We start from the raw sequence: 23,091 nt of genomic DNA on the forward strand, positions 1-23,091 counted from the left end.
TGATGCTTCACAAACAAAAGTGTTTTAACCCGGTTACATGTGCACCCGGCATCTTGGGGATCTGATAATCTTAAAGTATTTTTTCCGACATGCCTAAGAAGAAACAGAAGGATTGGCGGCGTTGGAACTCGGAGCGTCCGTTGCAGTAGAAGCCGACTCAACGACAATCTCTTCGTCGACTTCTTCTTCGTCTTCCTCGGCCATTTCTGCATCTGCTTCTGACATCGGGCCCTCCACAAATTTATGCACATCGGCATATTGGATAAAGGAGTAGGCCCGCTCCTGCCATTTCGCGATGAGTTCCGGATCTGAGAGGAAGGGGGGGCCGACTCGCATCGATTGCAGCACGTCGAGGTTGATACTGTCGTACCAAGAGAGTACAAACGAAAAAGCCTCGTCGGCGCCGACACGAGCGGCCGATTCCCGCCCCTCGTTCAGCCTGTCCTCCACCTCCAGAAGGCGCTTCGCCAATTCCGGGATGCGGGTCGGAGCTTCTTCTCCTGGCCACAACGCTCGGAAGGCCGGGATGCCGGCATTGAGCATGTTTACCCCGAACGACTTCAGAGGCTTAACCCGGCTCGCAATGCTGACCAAGTAATCCTCCAAGTCATATTCGAAGGGTACTGCCCCGGCTGGATCCCTCCTTTTACGGGCCTTGATCACGGCAGCTTGGGCAGTCTCAACAGATTGTGGGAAAAATTCTGACAAAGGCAAAAAGATAGTAATGAGTCTCGGCACCCTATTGCTGTTTTCGGACAAATGATCAGAGGAAGAGATTTGGACAAGGGAAACTTACTAGTCAGCATTGCGTCGATTTTGATGAGGTCACGCCGGCACATGCTGAGCAGGCGGGCGTTCTCGGCCTTCTCCTTCTCGGCAGCAGTGGCGCGGGTCTCGACCTTGGCGACAAGATCCTTGCATTTCTGCACTTCGCCTTCAAGGCGGATCTTCTCGTCGGCTTGGTTAGACAGGGCCAAGGTAAGTTGACCTACCTCGGTCTTATGCTCCTCCGCCTGCGCTTCGAGCTGCGCCTTCAACCGGGCCACTTCGTTCCGGTGCTGCTCTTCTAGCCGAGTCTTCTCATCTGTTTAGCAGACGTGTGTTACAGAAGCTTGAGTTTAAAATGGATGAAACCCGGGATAAGTACAAGCTTGTACCTTGTACTTCAGCGACGCGCTTCAAGAGCTCCGACACTTGAGCATTGTCCCCGGCTGTGAATGACAGCACATGTTAGTTTGCGCAGTGCATTAATATTCGGGCAAAGTTGTTATGTCGGTAAAAATGTACTTACTCTGGCTTTGTCGCACCAGTGGCACTCGGGGTACCACCGCTGCGCGACGCGTGGGCCCTGTCCCCGAGTTCTCGAGAAGGTTCCATCCCGAGCAGCGGCTACGAGCAGCCCGGCAAGCTACCAGCCCGGAAGGGCTAGCGGGGCTTCGGGGAATATTCCCGCCTGGGCACCTCCCGGGAAGTCGCTTCCCGGGGGAGGTTCCTGGGTGCGTTGGGCCCGGGCGCTTCCCGGGGAGCGACTTGCCGGGACAGGGGGTTCCCGGGCGCATGCCCCCGCCTCAAGGGTGGGGCCTAGTGAGAAGGTCAACAGCGCTCACGCGGGCGCGTGGCGGGCGTGGGGTGCGTGGCCCCACCGGGGCAAGAAGTAAGGCGCACGGCTCATTAAATGAGCCAACAGGAGGGACGTTATCCGTCTAAGTCAAGTGAACAGTGGCTGTCCAATTCTACTCTAGGGTTTTAGACCCCTAACGGCGGAGGTGGCGTCCATGCGCGCCACCAGCTCACCGAGGGAGAGCTGTATGCCTCTCCGCTCGACATTTGTAGCCCATGCACCGTGGCACCTGTGGCATCCCCTTGGCTATAAAAGGAGGACCCTCGCCAACGGTCAAAGGGTTTGATCAGCCCGTAGTTAGCCTCTAGCATTAGCAGAGAATAGTAAGAAGTACTTAGCCAAAGGGAGAGAGTACCCGGGAACTCACCCGACAACCTGTAAACACTTGATCTGCAATCAATACCAGCTCCGACAAGCAGGACGTTGGGTTTTACACCTCCGGGTGGCCCGAACCTGGGTAAAAACGTGCTTGCATGTGTTCTCTGATTAGCGCGTACTTCTAGTACATCCTTTGGCCGGCCCCGCATGGCCCATCGGCCGAGCCGGCGATCCCCGGGCGAACCCCGACGCCCCTGCCGAACCTAAAAGGGGGCCGTGACCGCATGCCCCCGGTGTCGGAGCACCGTGCGACGACAGGCTCTGACGCTCGGCCACCAAAGCCTTGTGCTCTGCCGCCAACTTCTTGTGCTTCGCCAGCAAGACCTTAAAGGTGGCAGTGCGCTTGTTCATGCAGGTCTGCAAGACAATAATCAACAGTTAATTCTATTGCAGTGGGAAGTCAACAGTTATTAGCTTCAGGCCGACTATGCTAAACCTGGCCTGAATTTCGGGGAATAAGTGTTTGAAGTTTTTAAGCTTCAGGCCGACTATTCTAAACCCGACCTGAATCTCGGGGAATAAGTGTTCGAAATTTTTAAACTTCAGGCCGACTATTCTAAACCCGGTCTGAATCTCAGGGAATGGTGTTTGAAGTTTTTAAGTGCTGCAGAGTGTTTGAAGTTTTCTAAAATAAGCTTCAGGCCGACTAATTCTTACTCGCCCTAAACCTCGGGGATTAGGAGTATGGATACTAGAAATAAAGTAAAAATTTCAAGGAATTTGTCGTACCTCAGCAGCTCGGCTAGACTCAAACAAGGCGACCCTGTTGGAAATATGCCCTAGAGGCAATAATAAATTTGTTATTATCATATTTCATTGTTCTTGATAAATGTTTATTGTCCATGCTATAATTGTATTGATTGGAAACTCAAATACATGTGTGTGGATAAATAAACAAATACCGTGTCCCTAATACGCCTCTACTAGATTAGCTCGTTGATTAAAGATGGTTAAGGTTTCCTAACCATAGACATGTGTTGTCATTTAATAACGAGGTCATATCATTAGGAGAATGATGTGATGGACCGATCCAAACCTAAACATAGCTTTTGATCGTGTCACTTAAGTTTAAGTTGCTTATGTTTTATTATGTCAAGTATCATTTCCTTAGACCATGAGATCATGCCACTCTCTAGTACCGGAAGAATACTTTGTGGGCATCAACCGTCATCTCGTAACTGGGTGATCATAAAGGTGTTTTTCAGGTATCTCAGAAGGTGCTTGTTGGGTTGTATGGATCAAGACTGGGATTTGTCACTCCTTGTGACGGAGAGATATCTATGGGCCCTCTCGGTAATATAACATCCTAATGAGCTTGCAAGCATGCGACTAATGTGTTTAGTCGCGGGGGTATTATATTACGGAACGAGTAAAGAGAACTTACCGGTAACGAGATTAAACTAGGTATGGCGATACCGACGATCAAATCTCGGGCAAGTAATATATCGCGAGACAAAGAGAATTGGATACTGGATTAATTGAATCCTCGACATAGTGGTTCAACCAATGAGATCTTCGTGGAATATGTGGGAACCATTATGGACATCCAGGTCCCGCTATTGGTTATTGATATTTGATCATGTCCACATGTTCTCGAACCCGTAGGGTCACACACTTAACGTTTCATGTTGCTTGGGTTAGATGAGATAAATGATGATGATATCGAATTATGATTCGGAGTTTTGGATGGGATCCTAGACGTAACAAGGAGCTCCGGAATGTTCCGGAGATAAAGATTTATATATCGAAAGTTGTTTTCAGGTTCCGGAAAGTTCGGAATATTTTCTGGTTTTGACCGGGAAGTTTCTAGAAGGTTCCGGAGGGATCCGGAGGTTTCCACCTTGAGGCCCACCTATCCCTAGGATACATGGGCTTGTGAGGGAGTACCCTGGCCTTAATGGGCCAGGGGGCTGCCCCCCCACAAGGCCCATGCAGCCAGCCCACCCTAGGGCTAAAGGGTAACTTGGGGGGGGGGGGGAGGAAACCCTATTAGGGTGTCCCTCCCCTAGCCGCCAGCCCCCTTTTGGAAAGGGGGGCAGATCTGGCCGGCCACCCCCTCCCCTACCCCTATATAAATAGAGGGGGGGTGGCAAGGGGGAGGATACACCAAGCCTTCAGTTGGATCTCCTTCCCCTGAGCCCTCCTCTCCTCCTCTTCTCACGTGCACGGCGTAGCCCTGCCCGTGGGGATATTCACCATAGTCACCACGCCGTCGTGCTGCCGGGATCTCATCTACCTCTCCCTCTCGCTTGCTGGATCAAGGAAAGGAAGAGACGACGTGAAGCTGAACGTGTGGATACCAAGGAGGTGCTGTCCGTTCGGCACTGAGATTAATCTCATTGAAAGTTCCACTACACCAACAACGATCTCGTGATCGTAACGCTTAGCGGTCTACGAGGGTATGGTGTTCATGATCCCTCTCGTTGCATACATCTAGCATATATATTCTTGGGTTTTCTTCTGCACTTCTCGTAGGAATTTTTTTGTTTCCTATGCAACGAACCCAACAGACCCTTGCCTGGAACATCCGGGCCGACACAGACTCCGGAGTCGCCACAGGTGCGGGCCCCACCAGAGGGCTCTGCTGCGCTGTCTGGAGGGTGCTGGAGGTCACCTCGTAACTGTCAGCGCTGTTCCGGTCCATTACAAACTGGCCCATCGACCCCCCCGCTTTGCCCGCTGGTCGTCCTGAGGGGAACTCCCTGGTTGCCCCGGGCAGACTGTGAGCTGGAGGAACTCGGAGGCGCTTGTCCCGTCGGGATAGTGGAGCTCCTAGTTCTCCTAGCTTGTGCAGCCACTAGTTGGGTAGCTTGCGGCTGCAGTGGCGATGACGGCGGTGTTGTTGTAGTCTGCGGTTCTTGGGGTTCTTGGGGCTCTGTGGCCGGCTGCTGAGGAGTCTCGGTTGCCGCCGATGAAGGAGCAGTCCCGGCTGCGGACGTCCTGGCTTGTGCAACGCTCGAAGCATCGATGCTCGGGCCGACATCCCGGACGGGGGATGTTGGATCCGCAATAGTCTCAGTCTCTCCCGTGGTCTGAGTTGCAGGCTCAGCACGAGGAGATGGAGCTGCCGGATCTTAGACGCAATGCACGTCTGAGACTGAGTTGCCGTCAGAGCCGCCCTACAGGAATGAGATTTGGTTATTTTCATGATAGTTAAGAAGAAAACCGACATCAAGGATTGAGATGTTGTAAGCCTTACCCAACGGTCATGGGCTTCGGCTTTGGCCCACGAGAGGCGACTTTCTTTCGCTTCACCGTTCTCGGAAGATCCTTCTCGGCAACGTGTTTTTCACGAGCCGGCGCCGCAGCGGCAGCCGGATCCGAACCCTCAGCAGCGGCGGGATCGTCCGAGTTGGCTGTCCCCGGATTAATGCAGATGTGAGCATGTTAATGATAAGTGTTATAATAACTATGAGAGGATGTCGGGAGTTATTACCTTCGGTGCGACGGGGGCCGGCATGAGCGATCGGCATGTGATCCTCCGAGTCCGGATCTTCATGATCGATGGTCATGCGTTGGCTCCCAAAGCGTTTATCCGGGGATTTCACGTCTTCGTTGCGCTGAAGGGTGAACCTCTGCACAAAAGAATCAAGTTGTGCCGAGATAAGTCTTTGTCAAATGAAGGCCGGCATACCATATGTCGGACGAGAACAGAAGACACATATAAATAAAAACTCACCGGGGGCGGACGGTGCTTCCGGCTGTACGCCGGCATACCCCATTCCCAGCGCTCGGGCAAACTCGTCTTCGCGATTGCCTTAACCCGGTGCCGGACTTTAGCCTGGTCAAGTCGGACAGTTGACACCCGGTTCGGGTCGAACTGACCGCCGTAGAAGCACATCTTGTGCGTTCGGCGTTGGAGCGGGCACAACCGCAGGTACACAAAGGTGGCCAACAAATCATCAGCCGTCATCCCTTCTGCCTTGAGTTCGAGGATGCCGGCGTGGATCTCGTTGATCTCGGGAAGGGTGTCCTTCGGATCATACTTCCAGTTCTTCTTCTCCTCCGGAGGGCCGACTATGAATCCCGGCAAGTTGTTCTTGTCGGTGTCGGAGGAGTTCTTGACATAGAAGAAGGTCTTGAGCCACTTTTTGCAGGACTCAAGACCTTGGATCCGAGGAAAGGCCGAGCCTCGGCGGGGTATGACGGTGTGCTGAGCAGCGGGGTCAACGGTGGCGGCGGCGCGGGACGAAGAGGCCATTTTTGGAAACTCGATCTAGGGTTAGGCTTTACGACGGAGAGGTGGTGGTGCAAGGCTTGAACGGCTAAGAAGAACGACAGCGGAGAGCCAAGCTAGTGCGTGCGAAGATGCGGTGGCGAGCTCGGTCGCTGAGAGCTAGGAAGCACGGCGGCGGAAGAGCTCGGACCTAGCAGCAATGGCGGAGCGAGCGAGGAGCAGAGAAGAGCAGGAGAGAGCGAGAGTGTTGCGGGAGTGCGAAGGGTTTTCACCCTCGCCCCCTCCCTCTATTTATACCCGCAGCGCAACTAGTGGGGCGCGGATCTTCCGCGCCCACGATCCCTGTGGCCAACGGAAGGGTCGCGCACGATCATGGGGGCAATCAACCCCATTATCGCGCACGTGCTCGGTTACCGCGCGGCGTGGCGCAGTTAATCCCGTCGAATTTGGGAGGATAAGGATCTGCGTGGGAACCGATATTTCTCTCTTAATGGCCTGTCGGTTTTACTGTCCGATGGGATGACGCGCTCGCCTCAAAAGGCGCGCCGGCAGTACTTCGGGTCTTATGTTCCCGTTATTAAAGCGGAGTGCAGAGTACAAGCAACAGGTGGTACTAATGTCGGCAGAAACGAGTTTTCTACTGTCTGCCATGAAGGAGAAAAGAATCTCGGCTTGACGCTGAATAAGCACGCCAACTCGGTATGTCGGAATAACTTGATCTCGGCTAAGAAGAACTCGGGGCTGTCTCGGCATCCTTTTCGGCTAAGCCCTGGTGAGCTTCGGTGGTTTGTGTGTGGGAAGCTGTCGTGTCCCGACATTCTTCCCTGCCGGACCGCAACAGTTTCAGGGACTAGTGTCGGGGGGATGACTCCGGGTAGGGTCATGACGACACACTTTAGCCGAGATGACGAATGCAAAGTCGGCACGGGCATGTGCGCCGGCATCCTTAAGCCTCGCTAATACTAAGCCCGCATACCAAGTGTATGCCGGCATGACTATCTTGTCTTGTGTGATTGCAGGATAAGAACGAGTACTTTGATCTCGGCCACCGCCGAGATGGCTCAACGGTCTTATCCTTATCTCATGGCGCAAAGTAAAGCAGCGTTCTCTTTATCACGGGAAAGCGGTCGTTGCTTACGTTCGGGTGCCAGGCGACTGCGCAGAGAAGCACCGAAAGAGCATCAGTGACCGAAGCCGGCAGGAGACTGCTGTACTTGTTGCAGGATGCCAGGAAAAGTAAAACTGTCTTGTCTCCTGCGGTGCCACCCGGAGGGAACCAAGGCGCGTGCCCGGCGAGGCCCATAGAAGATAACGTTAGCTCTTGACCCACATGTCAGTGTGACATGGGCGGTCCATAAATAGAGCACTACCCCTTCCTGGAGAGGGATCGCACACTTAGACATCTAGGGTTTCCCCTTCTTCTTCTTCTTCCTCAAGAAAACTGCTCAAGGAGCACAATTGTAGATCTGGTTATCTCGGCTTATACAACAAAGCAGGAGTAGCAGTGTTACCTCGACAAGAGGCATCCGAACCTGGTTGATCTGTGTGTGCTTGTGTGTTTGTGCGTGTTTCTCTTCACGTCCTCCCTCCTCCTGATTCTCTTTCGTCCATCGGTCCCAACATAAGCCATCCTATGGCATCTGTCGTGACACCACCACCACACCCATGGAGATCACAGTCGACAAAGTGGGATGAGACGGCCTGGAAACGGCGGTGCGGCGGACGAGGGCCTTGGACGTGGCGGCCAACGCGCAGATGGGTGTGGCCAAGGCAGTCCGGCGGAGCACCGACGGCAGAGGCGGAGGCGCGCTGGAGATGAGGAAGACGGCGGGCTCGGGGAAGATCCGAGGGCAATGCGGCATCGGGATCCTACTTCCTAGATGCGCGGAGATAAGGCGATGCCGTCAGCATGCTCGAAGAACGCAGAGAAGGTCGGAGACGCGCTGTCGACGGCGAGGTTGCGGTGGCGGCGGCGGTGCACGACGCGGGGGCGGGAGATCGAGACGGAGGCGGCAGCGGCGTCACCGCGTCTCCGCGGTTCTCCTGGACTTGTCGGCGGGGCGAGGGATTGACGGAAGAGAGGGGGCGTCGAGGAGCTCGTGTCGGCGGCGGGGAGCTCCGCGAGCTGCATCTGGGCGCAAGAGGCGGGGACGAGGAGGTGGCCAAGGCGCAGATGGACGAGGGCATTGGACGCGGCGGCCCGGGCGCAGCCGCGGGCACGGAGGAGAGGCGGGCGGCGTGGAGAGGCGGACGGTGTGGAGAGCAAGAGGGGAAGGCGGCGCGGCGGTGCTGGGGCGCGGCGGCCGAGGGCGCAGGTGGACCGGCGGTTGTGTTGGCCGCCGGTGAGTGGATGCAAGAGGCAGTAGTGGGAGGAGGACCGACGTGAGGAAGATGTGTGGGAAAGAGATAAAACTGACGTGGCAAGGGATAGGGGCTTCCTTGGGGAGCCTAGGAATTGGGGCTGGATGGCTTGATCTAGGGATCTTCCTAGTTTAGGGACCTAAGTAGGGACTCTGTTGAAGAACGCTTTTTTTTGCCTGTAACTCCTAAAACGGGATAGGGACACTGTTTAGGTGCCCTGCTAAAGATGTTCCAGTTAATTTGAAATCCTACCCGACCCAACATGTCTAAATATACACAATAAATTACTCCGTTCCGTGTACGAAAATGAACCGATCAATCGAACTTGCTGCTACGTCTTCGTCACGTACGGCGGCACGGTGTGCTGCTGCATGACGAGCACGGAGCCCATCTCCATGGACGCGTTTGAGGCCAGAATCTCCGCGACAGGGCCCATCATCTCCCCTCCGTCGGCCTCGGCCCACTTCTCGAGCCCAGCAAGCAGCTCCACGGGCTGCCTCCCGCCGCAGCCCACGACGACGAGCGAGAACATCCCGGCCATCCCGTCCAGCGTCTCCACCACGTCGGCGGGGCTCTCCACCACCTTCTCCACATACATGGCCAGCTCCCTCGCCGCGTACTGCTCGTAGAACCTCCACATGAAGCGCTCGTCCGCGTCCGCGGCGGACATCTGGCGGTAGTCCGCCCCGTCCGCCGCCGCGATGGCCGCCGCCCTGGACGAGGATGAGGTCACGGTGTCGTAGGTGCTGCGCTTGACGAATCGGAAGACGGTGAGCCCGATGTTTGGGTTCTCGGCGAGACGCGCGGCCAGGGACACGGCCTCGCGGTCGTCGGCGCCGCCGAGGAAGACGGCGGCCACGACGTGGGCGACGGCGCGGTCGCTGCAGGGGTGGAGGAGCGTCCGGCCGCCGCCGCCCGCGGCGTTGTCCACGGCGGCCACGCTGCTGGGCACCTGGAAGCTGGCCCCGCAGTGCAGGCCGCCGGCGCCGCTGGTGCTTCGGTAGGGCCGGTCCACGAGGAGCCCCACGGTGCAGGGCGCCTGGGCGAGGACCAGGCGGTTGAGCTCGCGGCGGGACTCGAGGCGGCACGCCATGACGCCGTCGTACCGCTGCTCCTTGTAGCAGGGGAGCAGGAGGAGCCCCGCGTGCGCGTCCCCCGCGCAGCGGCACACGGCGGCCGCGTCCCGAATGCCGCTCACGGCGTCGAACTGCTTGAAGGACACCCCCGTGGCGCGCCAGTAGAGGTCCACCACGGTGTTCATGTCCGTGATGGCGTCGCGGCCCACGTCATGGTCTTCGTCGTCGAGGAGGAAGTCGTGGTGGTCCGGGGCTTTGACGTGCCTGTGGGCGGCGCCCGCGGCGGCGGCGCCCTGGAAGAGGTGGAGGAGGTGCACTGCCGGCTGCGTGTCGGGGTCGGTGACGAGGAGCTCCACGAGGCTGAGCAGCGCCGGCGTGGCGTGCGCGCTGTGGGCGCAGACGGCGATCCGCAGCTCCTGGTCCGGGGACAGCACCGACTCCACCGCCTGGTGCCGCGTCGCGTACTGCTCCTTCTCCTTCCTCAGCACCGCCGCCGCCGCCGGCCCCGCCACCAGCGTGCTCGCCAGGTTCCCGATGATCATCGCGTACAGCGCCTGCTCCGCCCACACCTGCAAACAGTGGAAACCATTAAATCTGTCCGTCTGGCTCGTGGAAGAAGAAGAAGCAGGACTAATCTATGTAATATGTACCCCTTCTGATTTGGCGAACTTCATGTTCATGGTGTCGACGTGGCCCTTGACGTTGAGGAGGACGCTGAAGCGGAGCGCGTCGCAGAGCGGGATATTAAGGTAAGCCGAAGCCACGGCGGCGCCGATGGCCTTGCCGACGAGGCCGAGCAGCATCATGAGCACGCCGGGCACGATGATGGCGCCCGACATGGAGTTAAAATCCATCCGCATCCCAATGGTGGCAAAGTAAAACGGCAGCATCAGGCCATTCACCGGTGGCACGAGCGCGTCGGCGACGGACCTGGCGGCGGGGCCTTCCCTGGGGAACGCGAGCCCGAGGGCCAAGCTGGTGGGGAGCCCGTCGTAGCCGAGCCGCATGGGGAACGTGGCCACGACCCAGATGGCGGCGAGCATGACGAGCAAGTCACGCGTCCTGACATGGTGCTGCCCGACGTTCCTCTGGTTGACCCATGTCACGGCGGGGCGGGCCATGTAGACGGCGACACCGGCGGCGAGGAGGGCCAGGAAGCCGAGGGAGAGATCCAGGCTCTTCTCCCTGTCTTTCGCCAGCCTGGTGGTGGAGAGCACGCCGTCGCCGACGACGCAGATGAGGTTGGTGCCGATGGCGGCGGCGACGACGAGCCGCCCGTTCTCGGTGACGGTGAGCTTGAGGTCGGCGGCGATGCGGGCCACGGCGATGGAGGACGTGTTGGTGAGCGCCACCATGAGCGTCGCCGCCAGCATCTCCGGGGTGCGGACGGGCGAGTGCATCATGCTGCCGTACATCCCGCTGGACACGATGGCGGCCACGAGGAGGCTGGCGGCCACCGTGGCGTAGGTGAAGGCCACGCAGCGGCGCGTGGCGCCCCGGAGCGCCGCCACGTCGGTCTCGAGGCCGACGAGGAACATGGAGAGGATCCGCGCCGTGGAGATGTAGCCGTTGTACATGTCCTCCACGTTGTCCACGTCCACGTGCACGATCGCGCTCCGGAGGCCCATGCCGCCCACCACCATGCCCGCCTGCAAACGCCATTGCAATTCAAGCAACGGCGATCAGAAATTTGAATTGAAATTGTAATTGGAATTGAAGGGGATTGGGGATTAATTACGAGGATCTGTGAGATGGGGGTGGGCTGGTGGTAGCGGCGGAGGAAGGAATGGAAGAGGTTGGAGACGAGGATGACGGCGAGGGCCTGGATGACGACGAGGAAGAGGGTGTCCAGGGCGATGCCGGGGATGGGCGTCCAGCCGACGTCGTCCACGGGCCGCGCGCACGAGTAGTAGTTCAGGAACGCTCGCCCCATCTTCTTCTTCTTGATTAGATCCAATCGGCCGCCGCCGCCGACGGCGCCCTGTCCTACAGCGGCGCCGCTGCCTGCCTGCCTGCCTAGCTAGCTCCGGCGGCCCGGCCGGCCTCTTTCGCTGTACGTACGGAGGGCGAGGCTAGCTCTCCTCGGCGGGCTCCGGCGATTCGTTGGGGTAGCGGCTGTCTGCGGAATGCCTGGACCTTTTTTGGAGGAGGGACGGCGAGGCATGGTTTTCGTTGCCGGGAATAGCAGAGGCTTCCTAGTTCGCGCGCGCCGCGGGTTGCGAAACGAGGAGGCCTTCTCTGTGAAAAACACTTGCATTCGGGGGCTTCATTGGTAATGTGGCATGTTTGTATTTTTTGGGTTTTGGTCCCGTAAAAAAAGAAATATATTCGAAAACCCCGATCGGCGGCGGCGAGACCGGGGGCGAGGAGGCTCCGCCGCCGCCGCCGCCCGTTGGGGAGGAGGGTCCACCGGTTGAGGATTAAGGCTCCCAGAAGCTTCGCGTCGTGAGCTATGGTACGTACTGATCCTCCCCACTCCGGTCACCGGCTGCTCTCCCCCCGCCCATTGGAGTCTCAAGTCCTCGCTCGTCTCCCCGCGGAGCACATCCCAACCAGCCAGCGAGTCGCCACGCAAATGCTGAACGATTTCGATCGATTCCCAAGCGGTCGGGGATTCCTGTTAGCCTTATCAGTTAACACTGGGTGATTATGAACTGGGAGTCTGGGGTTCGACGACAGTTCATTCGTCACTCGTCAGACCATGGGATCATGTAGGGTCGATCATAGGTGCCAGCACCTTGCGTGTTAGGCGTGTGGTTTAATCCATTCGTCGTGGTGACCAACCGATTTGGGCATGTTCTGACCACCTCCTGGAATTTACTCTGATTTAACATTTCAGGTGTAGGGCAGGGCATGCCAGTTTCAGTCTGGGATTCGCATTGGCATGCTGTATGCTATATAGCTTTGGATTTGGGCATGTTATGACCACGTGGGCTTCTAATCTGCTACTTTCAACGCATGCTGAATTTGTTTACCTTTTGTGCTGATTTGCTTCTACTTTGTCGCTTGAGAACACATTCATATTTTGTACTCCCTCCATCCCATATTAAGTGATGAAATATTACATGTATCTTTGACGCTTTTTGAGTATAGATATGTCCATATTTAGGCAAATTTGAGTCACCTAATATGGGATGGAGGGAGTATTAGGAAAGAGGAGACTCTTCCTAACATTTGTGATGCTATGCTCATGATATCCGTGGAATACCCTTTGATTCTTGTTCACTCAGGGTCTCACTTTTCCAAGTATATGTTGTCTGTTTTTCTATGCGTAACTCTTTCTTCTTAACATCGAGATGTTGCCTAACTTAAACTTCGATAAGTCAAGTTTCATGATACCAAACTTTCTTCTGCCTATTTGTTTGGCTTGCTATTAGTTCCTGTCTTCAAATGGAGATTTCTGAGAAATGTGTTGGAACAATTCTTTTGCATACGTATCTAGGGAGAATTCTAGTTGCAGTCTCACAGAGATGAGGTGCAGCCTTGACTAACATTTTTTGTGATCACGTTCGATTCCATATTCCAGACTTAACTATGAACTAAATTCAGATTAGCTGCTACTGTACGCATAGATTTGCAACTGTGATCACAAATCATAATCCTACTGGAACAGCATCCATTTCTGTCTATACTTTAGTTTTTTTTGCCTCTAACGTTTACCACCTGTCTGAGCATCTACATAACTTAGCTTGTCCTTTCTAGGGGCTGCAGGATAGGCCCATCCAAGTATCTCCATTTCAATGATATGTTAAGTCATAACGTGAAAATGTAAGTGCATCTATGAGATCCCAGAACAGTGTAACTTGACAGAAGATCAGAAGTTGAACGCCAGCAATAGCACAGAACTAAAGTGAATATATATGGATAGATTACAGAGGGATATGTTTTTTGTGGAGAACAAAGTGTTGCATTCACGTTATTCAAGTGAGATAAGGACCATCTAAACAAGTAATTTTTCAGCAAAATAACAGCATAGTAATGCACTGAACAGGAATAACAGTATGACACGTGGAGTAGACAACATTAGCTGGCATGGTCGGTCCAAAGGTGACAAGATAATGGACCTTATTGTATGAGGATGTGAAAGTGAGGAGGTAGAAAGGAGCTGTGCCGAAGTGACCTGATAGAAGCACCTCATGGGTTGGTTGACGAACCCCCACTCTGTGACTCGGGGACATCACCTTCATTACCATCAAACCGGGTGGGTTTGCTTGAGCCATCTGATTTTCTGTTATTTTTCGCTTGCTGAGTATCAGGAGAGGTTTGTTCTTCAGACTCTTTTCCAGACACTGGTAGTGCAGCTTCAGAACCCTGCCTCCTGTTGTCTTGCGGTGATAAACTAGAGTTGTCACTTCGCAGTTGCTGCTGCTTCATGCTCTTCTCTTGGACTAGTGGTGGCATTTCTCTGGATGTTGCTGAGCTGCGATCAAATACTGCTTCAGTAATCTGCTTGTCAATATCGTTTGAAGATATCGGCTTATTCCCAGAATTCTTGGGAGCTCTCCCACCAGGCCGCTCATCAGGTCCTATTGTGGTGGTTTGAGTGGATTCAGTGATACCAGTCTTCTCGTTCCTTTTATCAGCAAAGGATGGCAGTGGTGGAGCTATGTCTGACGATTTATCTGTGTTATGATGTCAATAAGCCCACTGTCAGTCCACACATTAAAACATAAATTACAATGGTTCATGTAGAGAATTTCGCCCCTTAGGACAGGGAGTCAGGGATATGATATGAGGAAAGATTTTAGGCTATGAATCAACTATTCAATTTGGCCGCCTCTCCTACAGTTTTCGGTCAAAAAACTATTCAATTTGGCCACTGACTATGAATCTGCAATTTCAATTGGTGAAACATTCTAATAGTATCCGACATGACAAATGGTTTTATCAAGGTTAAAATGCTGAAGTGCCAGTACAAATGCAGCATTTTCGTATAATACATTAGGAATTGATGGGAAAAGGTTGGTGCATGTAACTCGTATTGAAATTTGGAACTGCTATTTTGTAGACTGGGCAACTTTTCTTTCAATGGAGGTTACTTTACCTGATGTGGTATTGGTACGACGTTGAACACTGGGAGTTGATTCTTGTTTGTTTGGCATAGTGGGAATTCCTCTTGGGTCAGTGACAGAAGGTTTGACTGCCTCATTTTCCCCATGGGCATCAAGTATACGTCCCTGGAGATCCGTTGAAACTCTCCTTCCATCAGATGCTGGTGTTTGCAGTGGTGCAGGTGGTGTTCCACTTTCATCAGCCATTGCTATATCGGCTGACTCCTCTCCAGTGATGCCAGATGAGGCAGGAGTTTCTCCTTTAACCGGTTTAGTTGTTTGTTGCAAACTTGAAACTGGTTCTTGACTTGGTAGGGTTGATGCTGAAGTACGTCTGGTGTCAGAAGGTGGTGCCTGTCTTGGTGTCATTCTTGGTGTTCTTTCATCCATGGGGCTCTTGTCTGACTGTTCAGTTGTGGTTTTCTTTGGTGGGCTTGGCTGAGCTCTTCTGTTAACACCCCCTGTTTTGTCCAACTTATCAATGCTCGGAGCTCCAGGAGGTCCCTGTTCGGTTGCAGGAGTAGACGTGTGCCGCCATTGATCAATGGTCGATAACTGGGCTAAGCCATCATCTTGAGGAGCTCCATTTGATGATGCAGAAGCACGCGGAACACTACTTGTTCGCGACTGGCTTGGCCTCGGTAGAGCTGGTTGTTGCTCATTGATGGATGTTGATTTTCGTGGCTCAGTGGCACCATGACCATCAGGAGCCATTCCTTCTTTTAGTGGTGAAGTGTCTCTCCTTTCAGCAGCACTGGTTGGAGTGTCAGGAGCTCTTGTGCCAGTTGATGGAGTTCCATCAGTTCTTCCATCAACCGATAATTTATCAGCTTGCCCTTTTCTGTCTTGCATATGTGGAGGCTTTTTATAAGCTGAAGGTGTTTCCTCCTTTTCTGGAGGGACTTGCAAATCCGTAGACTGTAATTTGAGTGCTTCATCACTTTGCTCAAGCATTTTCCTGAGCCTCTTAGTTGAGAACCGCTCATTTCCACCCTGAGTATCTTCATATTCTTCTTGCATTGGTGACAAGTCAGAGAGGTGGAGCTTATCAGGAGCTTCTTTGGATAGCCCTTGATTGGGTCTGGTTGGAGATGAGGCATCGTTGGAGCTGGATTTATCAGTGTCGGTTCTCTGAGGCATTTTGGTGGTGGCAAGAGGGGTGGCTTGGGTAAAGAAGGTACTTTTAGTGCTCTGGACACTCGTAGATGATTTCTGAGTGGTTTTATCAGGGGTAATTTCTTGGGTAGCTGGGGTAAGGAAGGTACTTGTAGTGCTTTGGACACTGCTAAATGATTCCTTAGTGGTTTTATCAGGAGCAATTTCTTGGGGAGCTTTGGCTGACCCTGGACTAGGTTTATGAGGAGCTTCACCGGTTTGACGAGCTTGAGAAACCCTGTCAGAGGTTTTTGAGGCTTCTTGTGAAGTAGGTTCGGTATGAATTGCTGCCTCTTCAGTATGGTTGCTGGTCTGGTAGAAATCCGAGAGATGGAGCCTATCAGGAGCTTCTTTGGATGACCCTTGACTGGTTGGAGATGAGGTATGTTTGGAGGTTGATTTATCACTATCAGTTCTCTGGAACATGTTGGTGGTGGTAGGAGGGGTAGCTGGGGTGAAGAAGTTACTCGTGGTGCTTTGGGCACTGCTAGATGATTTCTGAGTGGCAGAAGTTCTTTGCTTTGAGGGTGATGGAGTTTTCTCTGTGGTACTAAAGAAGTTGTTTTCTTTTCTTTGGTCAGGTGAAGTTTTCCCATGAGAAGTTGTTTGAGCAGGAAGAGTTTGATGTTCCTGTGGAACTGTAAAAAACGAGGATGATACTATACCATCTCTGGGCGGTGGAACCAGTATTGTCCGTGAATCAGAGCCAGTCTGCTTTCGAGAGTCTATGCGGATGTTGCGGCCACCAGATGGTTGTGGCGGTTCTGTCTGCCACTGCTGCTGCTGGAACTGCTCCTCCTCCAACTCAAGTTCTTCTTCCATTTGGTACTGCTCCTCCACACTCTGCATATCCCTCACCACCCGCTGCCAAGAATCTCGGGAAGAGATGGTATTCCACCACCTTTGCACGTTCTTCCTTGAGTCATACAGGTAAGCAAACTTGTCAGATGTCACGATGTGATGGGTGTTTGGTAGGTGAACAAGGTCAGCTAGGGTGAACTTGTTCCCAGCAAGGAACTCGCTCTCGCCAAGCCTTTGCTCATAGACCTCCAGGACTTCTTCCAACTTTCTCTTCTCTCTGTCAAGATCACTGATGTCTTCATCTTGCAAAGGAAAGGCCAGGTGGCAGAACAACGCCCGGCTCGGAGGATCAAAGGCATGCTCCTCATGCCTGAGCCACTGTTCAATGGAAGCCCTCTCAAGGACATCTTTCCCAAGGAGGAAAGGATACCCATGCTGCTCGTAAGTTTCTGCTATATAGCGGCAGATTGCTCTTGATTCTGCAGTTTAGAAGATGGGTCAGTTCTGTAGTCTAAATTTCTAATTGTTAGGTGCATCATTTATTACTCTGGTTATTGAGTGCTACTCCCTCCAATCCATAATAAGTATCTGGAATTTAGTACAAAATTGTACTAACTTTGTACTAAATCCCCGACACTTATTATGGATCGGAGGGAGTATTTACTAAGAAACTCGTTCATAACTTCACTTAAAAACTGAGATAGTTTAGTTAACTAGTTAAAATTTATTGAGATAAGTACATGGAAAGATACATTATCACTTGCTAGCAACACCATGATATACTTACTTGCATGTGAATTATGTCTGTATTTATTTTTCCAGTGTTTCTGCTGAAGTACCTCATGAAGCTATTCATTTCTGTATCATGTTTACGGGGTTATAAAGCGTTGCATTTCATTTACAAACCATGATCATGGAGCTATTTGCTGCTAATGCTGCATGCAGCACCTTTTTCAGGGAAGGGGTTATCACTGTCGTTTTGAAGAAGCACCCATATGCAGGGTGGGTACCAAATAAGAATAACATCCCCTACAACATCCTTCTTAACTAATTTAGCTATTGATTTGTTTTCTACGGGAAAACTTTAGGGGAAGCCCTGACAGTAAAATTTAGCTATTGATGAGCAAGAACACACTGGTATGCAATAATTATTGATGAGAAGAAGACTATTTTTACATTAACTAGCAAATAGAAATGAGAAGAGATGTTGCATGGTATTGCCGAAGTTTCTAAAACCAGAACGCTGAAGAAATATATAAGCAATGTTTCTATTTTAAGTTTCATCTTGCATGTTATATTGCTAGCCATGAACATTCTGTCTGAATCTTCTTATATCACAAACTATTGATTGCTATGTCTCATTCTATTTTTGGTTTTCTTAATCTGTTTTCACCAAATCGTTTTTGCAGGGCAGGTGTGCAAGGTGAAACCTGAGTTCAACTCATTGGGTTCAGGTGGGTGTTCTTACATCTACCTTTCTTAGCTACAAGGTGTGCATGATGATAGAGGTAACCGCATCTCATTCTAGCGTGTATTACTTATAAAGAAAACTATTTCCTTGTAACCACACCAGCTTAAAGAATCATGAAATGCATCTCAACGAACTAAAATGGCTGAAGTACATAACAAACGGTGTTACCTTGTCGAAATGTGGGTCCGTCATAGAATGGAACTGGAACGCTCCTTGTTGCCTGCAGATGCAGAGAAGAGAAAAATTGACTGGACATGAGCTCAACCTGCATAGACTCAAGAAGCTGCTGCTTCTACAATCTTGCGTGTTCCAAAATAACTGAGACATCAAGTACCTGGAGTCTGAGTATGTCCTTGTAAGAGTCCTTCACAGTTTCAAACTGGACATTTTTCTCATACAGGCACGCGAGCACCCTCGACACATCAGGTAGGATCATGGATTTCTCATGGTACACCTTCACAACAGGAGCTCCTGCCCCGGTGCTAAGCCCTGCCATGACGGCAAGAGCTCAGTTTGCTCTCTGGGTGAAAACTTCAAGCCGGTATGGTATGCAAGTGAGTATGGCAACCCCCACTCTCAATTTTTTTATTATAAGAAGGTGCTCTGCGGCTCTGCCTCCATGAAGAAGCAAAGAGAAGATGCTTAAAGTGAGAACCTATGTAAAAAGAGGCGACCGTATGGGATGATAGAATTAGATATGTAGACAGAAATAAATAAAAGGAAAAGACAGAGAGGAACAAAGGGGGAAAAGCAAAAGGTAAAAGCAAACTAAATCTGGGGGGTTTGGATCGTGACCGGTTTCTTTAGCTCACATCAGCGATGTTCAAAGGGAAAGGGTGAAACAATTGAAAGTTACTTCTTGGACAATACCTCTTGCAGTAACGAACACTAAAATATGAGTCGACTGAAGCGGATGACCTCGCATGAAATGATGAAATGCACGGCTCTATTGGTTGGGCTATATCTCGCTTTATTCATTCATTGCTGCTTTAACCAAAGGAAATGCATAGTGCTGGTACGATTGCACGCAAGTTGTGTCTAGGAAGGCAAGTTTAGCATCACACCCAAATGCACTTCCTGTACCACGGACCACCAGACAAACTGGATGGGTGATGGGCATCCAGGGTGCCTTTTTACCACCAGCCTATCTGGCATGGAAACCTCAAGTAGATGATGCCTTTATAAAAACTGCCTCTGAAATACTCCAGAGTAGATGATGTTTTCAAAGACTTGTATGCAAACTATTCCAATCCTGACTATTTACTACCAAAATGTACATGTGCAATGTACATTTTTATCGAATATGTAATCGTGTTTCTGCAATATAACATCGCCAAATTGGAACTCATTTTCAGCCTGTTCTTCTTGGAGATTTGTGAGGCCAGAAAAATAGTGCTGCTGCAGCGAGGTGCTCGATCGATGTCATATCCTTTGCTCCAGCTCTCACTCAGAATGTCTGCCTCCATCGTGCTGAGTGAATAAGCATCGTCCTCCCATTCCCTGAAAACAATCAGGTGAGAACACCAAACCTTCAGAATTTCAAATTCTTCGAGTCCGTTATTTCTTTTCTGGAATTGACCACACCATATTTCCCCACATCCTTCCATGCCCTCCTCTGGTCCTCTACGTGTGGGTCCACTAATATGTCAGGACAGGAAAGAAAATTAGACGCTGTTCAAAGTGGAATCTGTATCCAAGTTGAATTGTTCAAGACAGGGGGGGAAGTCAGGACGGCGGTCTAGTTTTCTAAATGCTGGCGTAGCTTAGGTCTCCCGTCTGCGTGTAGCTTTCAATTGTCATAGAACCATCTGGAACCCGGCATCGTTTCATTGGACTTTCTTTGCATCCAACAACGTGCACCGATACGTGTCCGACGTTTCGAATACACTATTTTTCTACCCGCACAAGTGCTGACGATTCACTGATGCACACAGCGCTAGCTAGGCTCTCCACATCGCTGTGGTCTGTGGAAAACTTCTTCCCCTGGGAATCAATGCGCCCGTTGAATCCAGACAAGCTAAGCTACTAGATCAAACTTCGCTGCCTGCACTGCAGCCCACAGAATTGACTGACCGGCGATTTTTCAGTAGCACCAGTTCCATTCTTTCTTTCTTTCCCTTCCTGACCAGGCAGCGCCTAAGATTTTATTTTTATGTGCTACAAAATAGTAATACAGACATAAAAAACATGTACCATGTATAAGGCATTGATACAGTGCTAGTATATATAACACTGGATATTTTGTGGGTAAAATATACTACTGCCTCCGATCCATAAATGATTGTGCATGAAGTTAGTACAATTAATTCTGTACTTAATCCATGACACTTATTATGGATCAGCAGCAGGAGTACTACTAAGTAAGCATTTATACGCAATCATTTTAAAAATATCGTCCGTTGATCGATAATAAAATATCTCTACACAGATATCATGCATTGGGGAGGTTGTTTTTTTTATAACTTCTACTCCGTACTATGTTTTAAGAGATGATAAATGGAAATACAGTGCATTGGGAGATGTCTGAGCAATCTTTATTCGAACAGCTGCGTGGCTCACACACGGGCTACGGCTGCTGCTGTCCTGTCACAAGGCCAATAGATGGAGTGAGCAGAAGTTTCGGAACTGCCTTACTAATTGGCTTAAGAAGAGAAGGAAGCCGTTGCGTAGGTGCTGTGGTGCCGGGAGAAGGAAGCTTAGCCGTTAAGAGATGGAGCGGGTGAAGCAAGGAGCAAGTGCCCATCAGCCGCGTGCCGGATGGTCTCGGTTCGTTATACTAGCATTTATGTTGCGCTTTGCCTGGGCTGTGCCTGGACCCGTTCCACCACCTGGCTGCCACGTTGGATCTTGGGTATGCTGCATGGAGCTACGTGGACACGACATGTGCGGGCGTTTGTCTTGTTGAGCTGGCAGGCCGAGTCCAGCGGACAAGCAGGCTTCCGATGCCATCAGCAAAATCCCACATTTCTGGGTCGCTTGTGATGGAGTCTTCAACTAATTAATCAACGCGCTTCCACAGTACTCCTACTACAAGTACTCTATAGACTGCACACCTCTCTTCCAAATCGCGTATAGAAGTCTTCGAGCCCCACAGCCATAAGCCCAAATTCTCTATTCATTCTTTCGTTTCATTCATTCGTTCATCCTTGATCAATCGGCAGCGATTATATATCTGTATTCCTCATATCCGATCCATCTGTTCATCGTCCGGCACCCCATCGATCCGAGGCAGCAGCAGGAGCAGGTGATCAATCGTCTTCTGTTCGGCAGCCATGGAGGCGGCAGCAAGAGGAGGAGAAGCTCACACCGTCGACACATCAGCGTTTCCTCCCGCCTTCTTCTCTGGCAGCGACCACCAGGACGCGGCCGCCGCGTTGCCGGCTCGCGTCGCCGGCGCCGTCGTCCGCGGCATCATCACCTTCGTCTTCGCCACAGGTCGGCCGGCGCTCTGATCGATCTTCAGTTCTTGGTCTCGTCCACCGTGGACGTGGTTGCTGACTTGGAGTTCCTGTTGATTGTGTTTGCAGTTGGGACGATTCTGGGGGCCATAACGGGCGGGCTGATCGGGCTAGCGACGGAGAGCGGGTTGGTGCGCGGAGCAGGCATCGGCGCCATCTCCGGCGCGGTGGTGGCCATGGAGGTCGTCGACAGGTGCCTGGCCATCTGGCGCTCCGACCAGTCCGCCATCTGGAGCGTCCTATACGTCGTAAGTCCCCACATCAAAACTAGATCGATTTGATTTTAACCAACCATCAAAATTCAGCAGCAAGCTTATAACCAATTGTTGGGCAAATTTCAGCTGGACGTGATCTGGAGCCTGCTGACGGGGCGGCTGGTGCGGGAGAAGGTGGACCCGGCGGTGCAGAGCGCCGTGGACAGCCAGATGACCGCAGCGGGCTTCGGCGACGACGCCGGCCCGCCGACGCTGTCGGAGATGTTCGACGCGGCGTCCTTCAAGGGCATGGCCGCCGATGCCATCGCCGATCTCCCCGCCATGACCTTCACCGATGCCGACGCCGCCTGCTGCTGCTCCGTGTGCCTGCATGACATGGAGGCCGGCGAGACGGCGCGGCGGCTGCCGGACTGCGGCCACACGTTCCACCTCGCCTGCATCGACGGCTGGCTCTGCCGCCACGCGTCGTGCCCGCTCTGCCGCCGCGCCGTGTAGAGCCTCCGGCTTAATTCGCGTGTCCGGCCGGCCGGCCGACCGGGGTCGATCGGTAGGATATGCGTGCGTGCACACGTGTGGTGATTAGCCCGTGCACACGTACGTAAGCTAGTTAATTAGCTAGCCTTGGCTTATAGCTGGGCTGAGAGAGACTGACATAACGACATGTACATGTACCCACACACGTTTGTTCTTTCATACCTTCTTGGTTGATTCTTTTTCCTTGGTTTTGGTTCTGGATTTGTAGCAGATATTTGTGTATATACATGTGTAAAGAAAATTAACCATGTGTCTAGCACTGGGTTATTGTATTTTTTGGGGTTATTTTCCATTGTCAGTAAGCTGCGTTCTCTTCGTTATCATCAGCCGAAGATCGGATCTAAGCACCATCACTGTGACGAGAGCGGACTCTGGAGCTTCTTTCAGAATTCAGACCATTGGGCTGGGCGTGGCTGGCTACCTTCACAGTGTGAACCCGTGGATGGATGTACTTGACCCAGACAGCCAGCCACGCCCAGCCCACCCACTGGGCACGTTTCCGGCCCAGGATAACATTCATTCCCGGCCCAACCATGCTACAAATTCTTCATTCTCGAACCAAACCAGTAACAGCGAGTTCGGGCCGCGAGCACCTAGCCAGCCAGCCACGCCCGGCCCACCCATTCACACGGCCCAACCAGGCGCGTTTCAAGAGAACCCGGGCGTCTACAGAGATTATTTTTATAAAAGTACCGTACGTAGACCACTATTCCTCTACGATGGAGCACAGTCGGCTCGCTGATCACATCTTGAGCATCTATGGCTCTATGCTTTCACAAGAAAATTACACGGA

The 23,091-nt window shown here is 52.2% G+C and overlaps 3 protein-coding genes across 3 annotated transcripts; 1 reads left to right on the forward strand and 2 right to left on the reverse strand.

Annotated features, from left to right (window-relative positions):
• Positions 1–8,709: 8,709 nt before the first annotated feature.
• On the reverse strand, positions 8,710–11,994 carry LOC100830121 (cation/H(+) antiporter 15). The gene is made up of 3 exons (XM_003572440.4): positions 11,352–11,994; positions 10,264–11,262; positions 8,710–10,182 (listed from the first exon to the last, which is right to left on the reverse strand). The coding sequence occupies exons 1-3, from the start codon at positions 11,544–11,546 to the stop codon at positions 8,869–8,871; spliced, it is 2,508 nt and encodes an 835-aa protein (XP_003572488.1). The 5' UTR covers positions 11,547–11,994; the 3' UTR covers positions 8,710–8,868.
• A 1,465-nt stretch (positions 11,995–13,459) lies between these two features.
• On the reverse strand, positions 13,460–18,999 carry LOC100839233 (mucin-19). The gene is made up of 4 exons (XM_010237083.3): positions 18,426–18,999; positions 18,260–18,311; positions 14,658–17,099; positions 13,460–14,235 (listed from the first exon to the last, which is right to left on the reverse strand). Exons 1-4 carry the CDS (start codon positions 18,585–18,587, stop codon positions 13,748–13,750), a joined length of 3,144 nt encoding a protein of 1,047 aa, XP_010235385.1. The 5' UTR covers positions 18,588–18,999; the 3' UTR covers positions 13,460–13,747.
• A 1,655-nt stretch (positions 19,000–20,654) lies between these two features.
• Positions 20,655–22,583, forward strand: LOC100830436 (NEP1-interacting protein-like 1). The gene is made up of 3 exons (XM_003572441.4): positions 20,655–21,526; positions 21,619–21,797; positions 21,891–22,583. Exons 1-3 carry the CDS (start codon positions 21,364–21,366, stop codon positions 22,257–22,259), a joined length of 711 nt encoding a protein of 236 aa, XP_003572489.1. The 5' UTR covers positions 20,655–21,363; the 3' UTR covers positions 22,260–22,583.
• Positions 22,584–23,091: the final 508 nt, after the last annotated feature.

This window comes from Brachypodium distachyon, chromosome 3, assembly GCF_000005505.3.
Source record: "Brachypodium distachyon strain Bd21 chromosome 3, Brachypodium_distachyon_v3.0, whole genome shotgun sequence".
Classification (NCBI taxonomy): Eukaryota; Viridiplantae; Streptophyta; class Magnoliopsida; order Poales; family Poaceae; genus Brachypodium; species Brachypodium distachyon.